This window comes from Macrosteles quadrilineatus, unplaced genomic scaffold, assembly GCF_028750875.1.
Source record: "Macrosteles quadrilineatus isolate MER2022 unplaced genomic scaffold, UCM_ALF_1.0 Scaffold_6__1_contigs__length_79288215, whole genome shotgun sequence".
Taxonomy (NCBI): Eukaryota; Metazoa; Arthropoda; class Insecta; order Hemiptera; family Cicadellidae; genus Macrosteles; species Macrosteles quadrilineatus.
In genome coordinates this window covers 75,692,137-75,706,575 of record NW_026542599.1, presented here as the reverse complement: position 1 = coordinate 75,706,575, position 14,439 = coordinate 75,692,137, and the positions used below count along the sequence as shown (strand labels likewise).

Below are 14,439 nucleotides of genomic sequence, written 5' to 3'. Positions count from 1 at the left end.
AAAATTAATTTATATTGTTTCATTAGTAATGCGAAAGCGAAACTAAAGTTATTTATTGCTCTTTAGGTGTGTTTCTGACATAATTTTGGGGCGTTCACCAAAATAACTCAAAAGACACAAAGAGCTTTATTACATCTCAAACAACGTCTTTCTGTTTAATTCATTCACAGAGCTAAGTGGCAAAAAGCGTAAATAAATTATTTGCAGTAAACGTCTAATTGTAAGTGGGTTGATGGTTAATTTATAATTGGGTTTGAATACATTTCCATTATCCGCACACATTTGCCTAACTTGGTTAAATATTACTCAATTTAAACAGTTTCTTTTGGGGTTATATTATTTTTCATTATGGAATTTTATCTGACGATAGGTAAGAATAACGTTACATGCCTATATAATATTTAAACGTCGGTATTAGTTTTTTTTTCATTGTTTAACAACAGGTTTTATGTAGCACGGGAATTAAATTCAAAAATAAATACTAATATATCATGTATAACAGTAATGAATGCATGGTGATTTTCCCAACATACAGGATAATAGTATATTACGATAGACTAGTAGTATGGAAAATAGATATTTACCATACGAGTACGGTAAACACGATTAGGGTGAGTGACTTATTATATTTTTGGCAAATAACTCATAACTTCTCTGGGAGGTTAGGTAATCGTTTAACCTAACTCACTGTCTAAACCTTTTTTTAATTTTAGAATAAAATTTAGTTTGACAAATTATAATCAACCACTGTACTAATTGTATGAACATGATTTAATTTGTAAAATTCATGTAAACAAGCGCTAATTTTTATACAGAATTAGTTCTTTTTAGGTTAATCATTTTCACGCTTTTGAATTATTCATGAATCTGCATTGCCAAGTCATTCTTCTACACCCATTAAAAAAACACATACAACGTTAAAGTGCGATATTAAAGATTTAATATCGACAAATATCTTATTACAGTTAGAAGACGAGTTTTATTTCTACGCAGTAAAACTTAAATACTCAAGAAAATATTAAAAGAAGCAAAAAAGTTACACTCAGAAATTTAAATATATTTAAGCTGTATAAAGGTAGGTAAGCGAAGATATATTCTTACGTCAGATAAGAGAGACCCTAATGGAAACCTTCCAAACGGATTTCCAAATATTCGACCGATTTAAGTTATCTCTATTTATGTCCGAATTCTGTTTTCCTGTGAGCAGATCCATTATGAGTTGTAATATTACCTGAAAGTTGTATTGGATCACTTTTGTTATGTATATTTTTTGAACCCACAGATCATGTAGGATAAGTCAAGAAAAACATAGTTTGCCAAAGAAACGCTTGTAAAACTTAGAGAAGGAATTGTATCTTAGGAAATTCCATGTGTGGTAATAGTGATTGTACTACGCAGATATGTAAAAGTAGACGAGATATTTTCAAAATTCATCAGTTGGCGTAGAGATGAATTTCTACAATGGTACTGGACATTCTGTTAGTTCCCTTGCCTTAAAGCATTAGATACGGATAAGATCTAATACCTAAATCCCATGATTGTTCTACGGCCATCCTATAGTCACAGATATTTTCAAAATTGAAGGGGTTTTCATAACTAAGGGCAATGCTTGTACAGAATGTTTTTACGGAAATCGAATTAATTGGACACTGTTAGGAAAAAAAACTATCTCGTCTATTTTTTATCTTCTTTGCGGATCAGCTGATATGCATTGTTACTTTGTTGTTACAAGGTTTAGGTACTCTTATTGGGAATTATTTATGAAAAAGACTCAACCAGGTGTTTTCACGAGTTAAAATACTATTACGGGAAGATACATGAGTCTAAGTCATTGGTTTTATACCAAGAAATGTTGGAAATTATGTTTCCAGGTGTACATCAGGTCTAAAAATCTAGCATTTTTTGGACTTTTTGAAAGTTAAGGAAAATTTATCTGAAAAAATGAAACACGTAAATGTACAATTCATAATTGAGGTTGTAAAAACACCACTTTGAGTCTTAATTATAATAAATTTATTGTAACACTACAATGCAACAATGCATATCAGCTGATCGGCAATGAAGTAAAGAATACATGTCTACCAACTTATGAGCTTCTTTTGTGCTCTTAGCACTTGCATTTTTGGTTTCGTCAAAAACACATGTATACCACTGATGAAGAAATATTCCCTTCAAATACCACAATCAATACAATGAACCACTGTACTAATTATGTACTAAAGGCTAGCCACGCATGTTCATTACTAAACTATAACGTTAAAATATTAAATCCCAGCATCCTCTTGGCTCTAACTAACCACAACACTACAGCAATCCTATTGACTGCATTATTTATTAAATTGCGCTGCATAGTGTGGAGACTGTTTTGTTTTAATTAGGTTGGTTATTAATAGAATATAACTGGTTGATAAAGAACAATATAGTGGTAGGGTTTTGTGGTAGAATATGTGTAGAATGTTAGTAAAATAAAAAGTAGTTAGTTAAATTTGAAAATTTATTTTTCGTTATCAATGCATAAACTTGTTAAACCTGTAACAAAACTTATGATCAGCGTATATTATTAAATCTGTGCATAACATTAATTACGTATTATTATTTCAGATACTTGTAACAATTCGTCATCAATTATAAGTACAGTAGGGTCAGCCCAATGATGTGTTTAACAGTTCCATTCATTCAAATCCCAGTTGACAACGTTGCTTTTGTCAACGGTTAGAAAATAACTGGATTACATTCAACAGCAGTATACTACAGACACATGCAGGGTTAAAACGTTGAGCTGTGCCTCGTTAACTCAGTCGTTTTATTATGTAAAAAGTTGCTATAAGGGTAAATATTGTATTTTATGCCACTGTTGAGATTAAACCAACGTTGAATGACTATTTTCAGTTTGTTTTTCATTCAAGCCTGAGCTTTTTATCCAGAGCTATATTGTAAGATACCTAGCGTAAATACCCTCAAACTAGTTAGGCTTGTCATAGTCCAGCCATTATTGTCTAGGAAAAAGAATGCATTTTTGTACAGTACTACTGTTGGACGAGGAGAGGGTAAATAATTCAAAACATTAAATACATTTAAGAACATTACTTATTATTTTTGTTTCGGAGACAGAAATTTTCATTTGTTAGATTATTTGCATTCGTTTACGTTTTATATAAAAAATATAAAATCCCAATAGTAAACATATCTTATTTTATATTAATCAACCAAAGACCTGGATATAAAATGAAATGATATTTTTGGAACAGGGGTTAGAGAAGAATAACTGAGTACTGTGATATACAATATGCCAAGAATCTATACAGTTGATGTCCATATAAGTGTTTCTACGATAAGATATTCTCCTTAAAGGTTACAGTAAACAATTAGACATTGACTTCAGAATGTGGTTTTAAACTTTCATTACATTCATATTTTTCTTTAATATTCAACTGATTGACTACTATCAAAATACAATTTAAAACCATATACACTATTTTGCTGTAGTATTTACTTTGTACTTAGAGGTATCCTAATCTGGTTGCAAAATCAATAGTTTTTATTTAGATTGAATTAAAATTATAAATTATAATAACTTTATACCTACAATTACTTTAGCCTAAAGTTTCTGCTCAGTAGTTTAATCTCTACAGTTAAAGAAGTTTATTTACAATGTATTGGCATAGATAAATTAGCATACAAATTTAAAGGAACCTGATGTTAATTATTTACATATCCCTTTGAATAATTCTCAACTTTTCTCGGTTGAGAGCTTATTCAACTCATATGCCGTAACACACTCTCTTCAGACTCCAAACACTATTTATCTAGAAGACAGCAAATTGAATAGGATATCAGTGGATATTGGATAAACTTATCAAATCTCGTCTCTGAATCTTCAAAGACTTTCTTAGGTTGTAATATTTAGAGTATATCGAATTTTGTAGAGTTATATTTTATAAATTAGGACAAAACTATAGACATAGAGTAAGAAAATTAATATTTCATTCTTGAAATATTCCACAGTGATAGCTATCCATTATATTATTCGTTTTAAAATTTCGTATGAAATCTATTTCTCCTCTTAAAGTCTTAAAATTGCATCTGCATTCTTAAAATATCGTAAAATAAATAAAAACCATAATTTTTACTTTTTGCAGAATGTACACAGCAAGCCACTTTTTCTAGTGTATACAACGCTGTATCCCCTAAACTATTCGTTTTAGAGAACAGATATCAGTTTTAAAGATGTTTTTAAATTGCATTTCGATTCTAAGAGATACAAATCTTAGTACAGGTAAGTTGTCAACCCTGCATATTTTAAATATTGCCTCCCCTGATGTGCTTTTGATCACTGTATATAGATGAAAAAATAACTAAAAGAATTGCACGTGACGAAATATATTGTAAAACATATATGAGATCAGCTCAATCCGATGAAATTATCGGAGAAAATACCTGAGATTCTTATTAAAAAGGTTGTAACTTAACTAAATTAGGACGTTTCGTTAATCCTGTAAACGAGTAGCATAAAGTGATCTTGTTTTAATCAAATCTTAAATTTTTAAGGAAATTCAAATCAATATTCACGCAATGAAGACATGATTAGTTACGCCACGATAAAGTATATGATATGAAGTGGATTGAACGGTATCGAACAGTTTACTAAAACGAAAGGATCCTAAGTTACGTGTTTGTTAGAAAATGGTATACTGACTGTTTCGCATTGTTTATTTATAATTTTTTTTTATGTTGTGAGTAATATTTATAGGAATTGCATTTAATTTATATTTAGACCTCTTTTACGTATGCTTTGGTTTTAAAAATACACCTTTATTTGTCAATATCATACAGCTAGTCACTGAAACATATATGTTTTTATAAGTCACAATATTCAATACTAAAAACAGAATATTACTGTATACACAAATCAGGTCAAACGTTAAAATACCTTTTTTATAGTAGGTAACCAAAACAAAATGCATTTTTTTTCAGTGTAATTTATTTAGGCTCCATGGCAATAAATAGCTTATTAATTAATATGAAGCAACTGTTTCATGAAGAATTGTCTGTAGCTTCTTAAATGGTTTCAACAGCTGTAGGAATGTTATTATTATTTATTGCCTTCTCTTCACAAATATAAACAAAATAAATTTTGAATATTTGTGGTTTTCAGCATTTTTTACTGAAACAAATATTTTACTTAAAAATAATACATATATGGGACCAAATAGAAGCTCTCCTGGTTATTTTGGTGGTGGAACCACACTGATCGGTAAAAGAATCCCAGAGAAATTGGTGAACATATATAGAAAAAAATAAACATTGCCACAAACAAATTGCCTCCTCCTTTTGTTGGTAGTGGGGAAGTCGGATAAATATAGTAACAAGTCAATCAAAATTAAATGATTTCCTTGATTACTTTGGTAACAAATTATCACTTTAGTCAAGTCACGATGGAAGCACAATAGGCTACAACAAAAGCTGGAGTCTAACAATAGATAGGTTTGAAAAGCTTCTTAGATTAACCTGGAGTCAATCCTGCGTTCTCTACTTAATCTGTGACTCTGTTTTGTTGTAAATTTAGTGTTTGCCTTCCCAACGGTAAAAACCTTTAAACAAGTTAATACTTTAATATTTTTCATTGAAATGGCGACCATATAAAGTAGATTTTTAAAGCCAAGTATGAATGGAGATGAGTTTAGGATGAGTAACGCGATCTTGTAGTCTTGTTAGTGACTAAGACCAACATATTCCTTAGACACCTCTGTTAATTAATAGCCCATACAGCCAATGGTAACTAAGGGACCACATTTTTGCCTTGTTCTTAACGAATTGGTTTAATTTCCAATATAGTACTGCGGATAGTTGTAGTACTCGCTAGTGTGGACGCACAGCAGAGAGTGTCGCATCCACAGTGCATGCCTATAAATATCCGCAATTCGTGACCTCCCAGTAGCTGGATTACTAACAGGACGACGCCACCGTATCAGTAATTTTCCTTGGCTACCGAGATTTAAATTTACTATTTATTTAAATTAGCTAGGAAATTAGGAATGAGTTAACAATATATGAATAAAAACTTAACCTATTAGTTATTAATTCGTTTACTGTCTTTGGGGTGACCTTTTGACATTAGCTACTAGTTTTATGGTGATAAATTAATTCCACTCTTTCATTTCCATTCCGAATATATATCAAGGAGCTGTCCATAGGGATATTAAAACTAAACAAGGTTTTTTTTTCAATTTACCATTCCTCCTTAAGTATTTCTCTCGAGTGAGTCAATTGCTCCCTCTGCTCACTAGTTGCACAAATAACTATTTACCAAAACTAATTCTGTAAATTAATTACAACAACGTATTACGTAACACTGACCATTTTGCACATCCATCTTTAGACAACCTCTTTTTGTGGTAACTACGAAAGTTGTCCATTGGAATGGTAAATTTTTGTATCAAATCGTTTAATGCCCTTACTTTATATATTTTTTTACTCTATAATGATTTTATATTTACAAGACAATACAGTCAACGCCAGTTATCATCAACACCGTAGATCATTAGTTACTTCGTCAACGTCTACAAACTCGTCTTGTCTGGCTTTTCTTGTAAGATTAATTTAGTTTAGGTAAAACATTCTGACATTAATTTCCTATAAGTTAGATATAATAGGCTGGCCTACGAAATACTTTGCTCTCAATACAAATAAGTTCCAATTTTAAAGGTACGATCACTATATTTTTTTTAATTTTACAGGATACATATCTAATACCAATTTTATCCATATACTATACATCCATAAATACAATATGTTATATTATCCAGTAAATTGCAACACTACGTGTAGTACGTGTAATATTTACACCCTAATTTAGGATTAAAAACTTTATTCTTGTAGCAAAGTAGTCTCCGTGATACAAATCACCGGCCTAGTAACACATCTATCTGTTAAAAGCGTGCATTTGTCTTCTACCCGCCTTACAAGCTTTGTAATATTTATAAGGAAGCAGTGATATCTTATTGTTATATTTTACAGAAATAATCTATTCATCCATTCATATTTGTAGTTAACTTGAAATACTTACACGAATTATTCCCAGTTTTTTATGGAAAATCGATCGACTTTTTTGAGTAAAACGACGGCAGCACGTTAAAAATAAAGTTCTTCCAGTGTCTCATTTATAATTTTTTTCTACAATTCAAAAGACACGGTTTTGTACTGTCCAACGATCCATGATTACTCAAATGGCATGACATTTTTGTTGTTTAATACAACAATGAAAATTCTACGGGTTAAACAGCTGATTGACATATGTTAAAACATGATCCGTTGTTGTTAGAATAAACCCCCCTTTAAATAGTCTTAAGAATTCGTTTTAGAACACAATAATAAAAGCTACACAAACAACAACAACAATGCACAATGCACAGTAAGCAAATTCAATAAACGCATCAGTAAATTTCCGACGGTGTTGCTATCAAATACCTACATTTTCATAGAATCTAACTAAAACCTGTAGTAATGATTATCCTTTGAAGAAACACAAATACTATCCACAACAGAACGATAATTATGAAAAGTTTGTTCGAAAAATCATCCTTTCTAGAATAAAATGGAATCCTCATAGTCAATAAATCAGTGGCTACTAATTTATCAAACGCATAATAATGTTATTATGTTCATAAATGTTATTAGCTAGGCTACAAAATTATGACTTATATGCTAACTAAGCTACATCATTTTTCCACATAGATCTAAAGTAAGTATACATGTTTTATATAAACCGAGCAATATTTGTCTAACATGGACTTGATTAGCGAAGGCTCTCAACGTCCCAGTTAAACAAGAGAGAAATTAGTTTACACTTCTCCATTTGATTGCTTGCTCTGTAGCCAAGTAATTATCCCAGTTTAGTCTTTAATAGTGAAATAGATCCCTTTCAACAACATTTAGAATACTAACACTTAAAATACTAGTGTTAAGGATATGCATGCGTTTTGAATGGTTGGATATCGCTGGTTAGCTGGCAGTAGTGCTCGCCTTGCAGTTAGAAGTTCACCAGTTCAATCCTGAGAAAAGAAAACCTTTTGGTAGCTCGAAACTGGATCACTGGTTCTTGATCACAAAAAAATTATCTTAGCTAAGGAATCAGCTGATTATAGTCAGTAACAAAGCTAATCTCATTCATTGATCTTTCATCCTTCATTGGCGTCCTAGTAGGGTAATTGAACAAATAAATTGTAAAATCCTAATGATATTATAAATTAGTTTTGTAAAATTCTGCAGAAAATGCTGGGAATGCTATTCAATACATAATTTCTTATTGAATTTAGAAAATAATAAAGTTGAAAGTTTTTGATTCAAAATGGGAATGAGGCAAAAATATGTCAAGCGTTTAAATAGCATACGCTCTAAAACTTCTTGTTGGACTGTTGTTTAGTTTAATAGGGGTTTTACAATGACCCATATACAAAAGATTTTTTACAATAAATGTATTTTTGGGTGTTCAATTGAAGGGTAAATTTTAACAGGTCAATATATATACAAGGTGTTTTTTTTAAAAACTTGCATCTTTATTTATGTAAAAACCGCAATAGATAGAAATATGCAGTTGGCGGGAATCATCTATTGACGTAGGGGGACCAATTGTTTTGAATTCAACGTTACATTCACATTCCCCCCCTTTCCCCCCCTGCCCCCAACTTATTTTTCTTAAATAGCAAGGTACCCCTTGTGACATATCAAATAAAAGAGCATAAAAAAAGAAAATGTTTGATGAAAAAAAATTGAAAATCGGTTCATAAATTTGTGAAATATTCCCCCCTCACCCCCCCGGTACTTAATTTTTTTTATAGCAAAGTACCCCTTGTGACATATCAAATGAAAGAGCATGAAAAAAGAAAATTTTTGGTGAAAAAAAATTTTAAATCGGCTCATGAATTTGTGAGATAATCACCCCCCTTTTCCCCTACCCATAACCTGTTTTTTAATAGCAAGGTACCCGCCCTTGTGACATATCAAATTAAAAATAAATTTCACCAAAATTTTTCTTTTTTCATGTTCTTTCATTTGATATGGCACAAGGGGTACTTTGCTATTAAAAAAAAAATTAAGTTCCGGGGGGGTGAGGGGGGGAATATCTCACAAATTTATGAACCGATTTTAAATTTTTTTTCATCAAACATTTTTTTTTCTCATGCTCTTTTATTTGATATGTCACAAGGGGTACCTTGCTATTTAAAAAATTAAGTTGGGGGCAGGGGGGGAAAGGGGGGGAATGTGAATGTAACCTTGAATTCAAAACAATTGGTCCCCCTACGTCAATAGATGATTCCCGCAAACTGCATATTTCTATCTATTGCGGTTTTTACATAAATAAAGATGCAAGTTTTTAAAAAAACACCCTGTATATATAAAATCCAATGTATGTTTGTTTGTATATTAAATTATAAGCGTTGAAATTGTTGAAAATGGATATGCCCTGACGCAGTACGTGTTTTTCAGAGAGGTACAATATGACATTTGACAATTTCTTTATTTACCCTGGTCTGGTTTGGACCATAGGTCCACTCTTACACCAGACCAGGGAGAGAGAAAGAGAGAGAAATTCTTTATTTATAACAAATCATTTTGCAGCAACACATACAAAAATAAAAATATCACATGGGTCATAGTGAACTGTGCATGACTGGCATGACTGGGCATGACTGTGCATGTGTAGTCCTTAACTGGCTGCTTCATCAAAATAAAAGTTCTTCGAACTTCACTTAATACACATAAAAAAGATCTTACAATAACCTGGTAAAATAAGCATACAAATTAATTTACTATACAATTGTAACTATAATAACCTAACAACCACATGCAACGTGCAACTCAATAGCTTGGGGAGCTCATTGCTGGGCATTATTTGTTGCATTTTCACCTTCCATTTAGTACAATATTTTAAGACTCTAGTTTCTAAACGAGTTTGAGATTACCAAGTAGGTCATAGTAGTAGTAATAATAATAATGATAATAATAATATACCCTTCAAAATATTTATGGTTTTATGTAAAGTGATGCTAAGTAAGATATTCCTTCTACACCGAAGACAACCTCGTAGTAAGTTTCATATGTTATTACAAGCAAGCTGTGGTTTTAGCTTAATTTCCTCTCGTTATATACACCTAGTATACCTCTAGTAAAATGTTAGGTTAACAATTAATTACACAAATTAATGAATCAAAGAAGATTCCTCGAGGCACAGTAGTCTATTCACCTTTCCCTATCTCTGTTATCTCACATTTCTTGGAGCTAAAATTAGGCACAAACTCAGCAAATTAATTTAAAAAAGTGGATGGACAGGGACACCAATGTGATATTTCACTATGATATGTCGTAATAACATTGTGTAACAATATGAAGTGGTTTTGATACTTAAGATCCGAGTAAATTTCAGGCTTTAATTACACATTTATGTTCTAAAAATCATTCGTATGCTTAATGTACACTACAAGGATATTTTAACAGAGCATCGGCCATGAAATCAAATATAATGCGGATTTAAATTCAGATTTGTCTGGATTGCTGCCACATTATTATCACTGGTACTCCACAATGGAAAGTTTAAGTAGAATAATTGACCTTAATACACGTTGGGGCCATTATTTGCAGGTATTTGATTATTATACTTCAGTGACTATTGGATTTAATTTGTGCGTATAAAACAACACAGAAAGGTATTGGTTTAGAATTTTCTACATCGCTGAATTATGTAAATAAAGTAATACAGTACAATGTATTACAAATACAGTATACTGTAGTGGTAATTTCTTGCAAGGGTAACTATGGATTTGATAAATTTTTAAATTGGGTTTTGCGAAAAACTATGAAAAAACTATGTTTTTGTATCTGTTTATTTTGTGTGTTCCGTTCGTTGGAGTCATTTTCAATTTGAAAAAAACTCATCAAACCGGTTTTGTAGAAGAACCACTGACTTAAAATGCAGATAAACATTTTATACCTAAAAACCAAACAGTGTCAACCTTTCAGCCTTCGTGAATTTCATAGGGTGAAATTTGTAGCTTATAGTCTAAGATGATTCCACCAAACACTTGAGGAGAAAAAGTGATACCTCCATCATCATCTGTCTAGTTATAATAATTTTACTTGTTTTTTTTTTAATTTGTAAAAAGATTCTCAACTCTTTGTTGACTATTGTGAAACAACTGGGCCAAGCCTAGTGAATTATTTTCAGGGCAACAATTGGTTATACGCTCTGAAAATAACGTCACAACATGACAGTATTCATAAAATTTAAACGTTGTGGTCCCACCACTGTAATTTAATGAACTACCAAAAACGGCTTGTTCTATCTGAGCAAATCAAAAACGTTTTCTCTGATTTAGTGATGCACTGATTACTGATTACTCAGCCTGTTCCATACGGGTGATCAGCGAAGGATTTCTTTGATCTTCAACTTTCACTTTAGAGCGTAACGAAACCCAACCAACATGAATAAGTAACGCTAAAACACCAGCTTGATATTCATAATCTAGCTTATTAACTAACAAACGAAATAATCATTACTTCCATACAACCATCACAGATTTTATTGTATCTGTTACAATATGGTAAAATCAGCCGTCATGTTTTATTTGAGTTTGCAACAATTCTTGGGCGTTGTGCCTAAAACACTAAAAATTCCCTTTTGAGAAAAGTAAGAAAGATCAGTTAACAAGTTTAAAAAGAAGTTGTGGGGAGATTGAATGATAACACACCAGAAATATATGGGGTTGAATTATTGTTCTATGTCTGAAATTTAAAAATAAACCACACACGAAACAAAAAATATTGGCTAAGTGTTTTTTTTTATAATTAAATTAAATAGTAATTGGTAAAATATTTTAAATTCAAAAGAACAACTATAATACTATTTTAATATCTAGCCCCAAAATCAATACAGTACTTTACGCTAGTCAAAAATGTGATATTTTCTTGTTAATTAAAGTTTAAACCGTAATATAATGTTAACATGTATTACAATAGTGGTTTTTTCGAAACAAAAATAATTATATTGTGCGTATTGCCTTCCTGATTTACAAGCTATCTACGGTTAAGTTACCATTTTCTGTCCAAGTAAACCACAATTCATATACATGGTGAGCGGTTTCGACGTCTTTGGTGTCATTTTCAAGCCGGAAATTGTCAAAACCGCTCACCATGTATATGAATTGTGGTTTACTGAGACACTAAAAGGTAACCTCATGTAGATAAAAATAATTGATTACAAATAATGAACCAGGATGGCATCCACTGGTCCACATAGATGGGAGTATCCAGTCAATGCTAGAAAAAGTCGAGTTCAATCACAAAATATCCTCTATAGTCTGTATGAATCGACCTCTGTTCAGCTGGGGACTGGCCAAAGGTTCTCACCCAGGTAGAAAGAAGGTGGATCAAGAGGCATTTTCCATCATACACACTAAAATCGCTAGAGCGGCCAGCGTCCAGAAAAATAAGGTTCTGATTCAGTAATTAGGCATCCTAGCTAATGAGTTGTAACTTCAAGTTGTGTTTTTCATGCTTTATTGGATACATTGTTTGAGAAGTGTACAATGAAGATTGCGTCTCTGCACCGCATGTGTAGGTGTATTGGCATCTGTTATCTTGTAGCGTATTACAGGGACTTCTTAACAGGTTGTAATTGGCAGTGGAAGTCCCGATTCGTTATGCCAGTGTCTTAGTAGTGAAGAACGGAAATCGCAGCCAAGCAATACTGCCAAGTCCAGAGGAGCAGCCTGTAGATGCTCATCTGATGTGTGTTTGCTGCTTGAGGCCATAGATTTCATCGCCTTCTTCGAGATGATCCAGTGTCTTCGTTCACTGAGTCCCTTGGAGTTGGTCCACTTCATCCGATGGACTTAACTTCCCTCCTCGCCATAGGCTAGAAAAATCATACAATGATTAGTACTGTGTACACTTACAATCAACATAAGACATGTTGCATATATACTGTGTACTGTAGTGTTCCTAAATGAAACTATCAAGATCTCTATCTAGAAGGTCCCGATGCTGGATATACCTGGCCACTGACAATTGCACAACTTCCTGATCTGTAGCAGCATTTTCTTTTCGGAAGCTGTCTAAATTGCCAGCAACCAGAGTCGAAAAGTGTGAGAACTATCTGGATAACTGACGAACGAACATTTTTCTACGACGCAGGTACTTTGTATGTTTTGTCGTTAGTTTTTGTTGTTATTAGTTTTGTTTTGTCTTTGTATATTTTGTTGACGGCGTGAAATAATGTTGAGATTTTAAAGTAATTTATAAAAGAAACATATGCACTTATCTTTTGGTTGTAGATCTCTCCGGTGTGAAGTCCCAGAAGAGTTTGGAGATCCTCAAGACCAACGACGGGGTTCAAGAATGAAGTTCTTCCAGTTGACCTTTGAGTGAGACTCCATTCTTCGGTTGCATCCAATAAATCTCCTAAAAATGAAATATAGAATTTTAAAAATAATTTAATATATTTTACTTTTATATTTTACTAAAGTAGTCTAATGAAAAGTGGACGATGTTTCAGGATATTATGTAAACTAGGTGAACCAACGTGTAGGAAAGGTCTCTTTCTTCCTTGGTTCCACAAGAACGAACACACATTTGATCAAAAACTAAGAAAGATTTATCAGGATTACCATCACCACTACCTTTACCAAGTTAGATGGGGACAACGTTAGTTATACTACCATATAGGTAATTCCTATATCTTACCGAGGATAGTTGAGATGGCTTCATTGTGAGATGGAGGTCCACGGGCAAAGATTGAAATTGATCCCTTCGAAATGTTGACCGAGCCTGTCTTGCTTTCGTATTTATTTGTACTTGTTTTGTTTTTAATTCCAGCAACAGCAATTTTGTTTTGTCCGTCGAGAAAATGTTAGTTTGATGTTTGTGTTAGTTTCCATGGATACGAAAATAAATTCCTTGCAGTTTAATAAATACACCTCAGTATGACTCTTTTGTATACAATCACTTTTAAACATTTAATTTGTTTGTTTACGTTTATCCTATTACTACACTTTTAAGAGTAAGTCACCTACTAGCTTTTGAGCACTTGTTATGCTATTGCAGTGTCTATTTTGAATCATACGCCTGCATATAAAGAATAGGTTTTACAGTGTGTTCAGAACGGAGTTGAGGAAACTGTCGTACCATTCGCGTCATTTACCAGGAAACCAATAACAGTTCATGTTTCCGAACTCGGTAAAACTGAACCACACTGGAATGAGAGATTAGGTTAGCGATAAACGGGCCAGCTTTGAATTTAAACTACTATAACACACTTTACTCCAGTTCCTATTAATTGCAAAGTTTAAACCCATAAGATATTGTGTGCATATGTTTACCATCCAAAGTTAAAAGGTTAAGGCTACTAAAAGGTGTTATTCTTTTACATTTTATCTTCTAAAAAAT

General features: G+C 32.3%; 1 protein-coding gene across 1 annotated transcript in view; it reads left to right on the top strand.

Moving 5' to 3' along the window:
- LOC128997646 (uncharacterized protein K02A2.6-like) overlaps positions 1–13,422 on the top strand; it is a 39,105-nt gene extending 25,683 nt beyond the window's left edge. The window contains exons 4-6 of the mRNA XM_054423285.1: positions 12,269–12,497; positions 12,678–12,863; positions 13,329–13,422. Coding sequence (XP_054279260.1) covers positions 12,269–12,497; positions 12,678–12,863; positions 13,329–13,422 — 509 coding nt within the window. The remainder of the gene's footprint in view (positions 1–12,268; positions 12,498–12,677; positions 12,864–13,328) is intronic.
- The last annotated feature ends 1,017 nt before the right edge of the window (positions 13,423–14,439 follow it).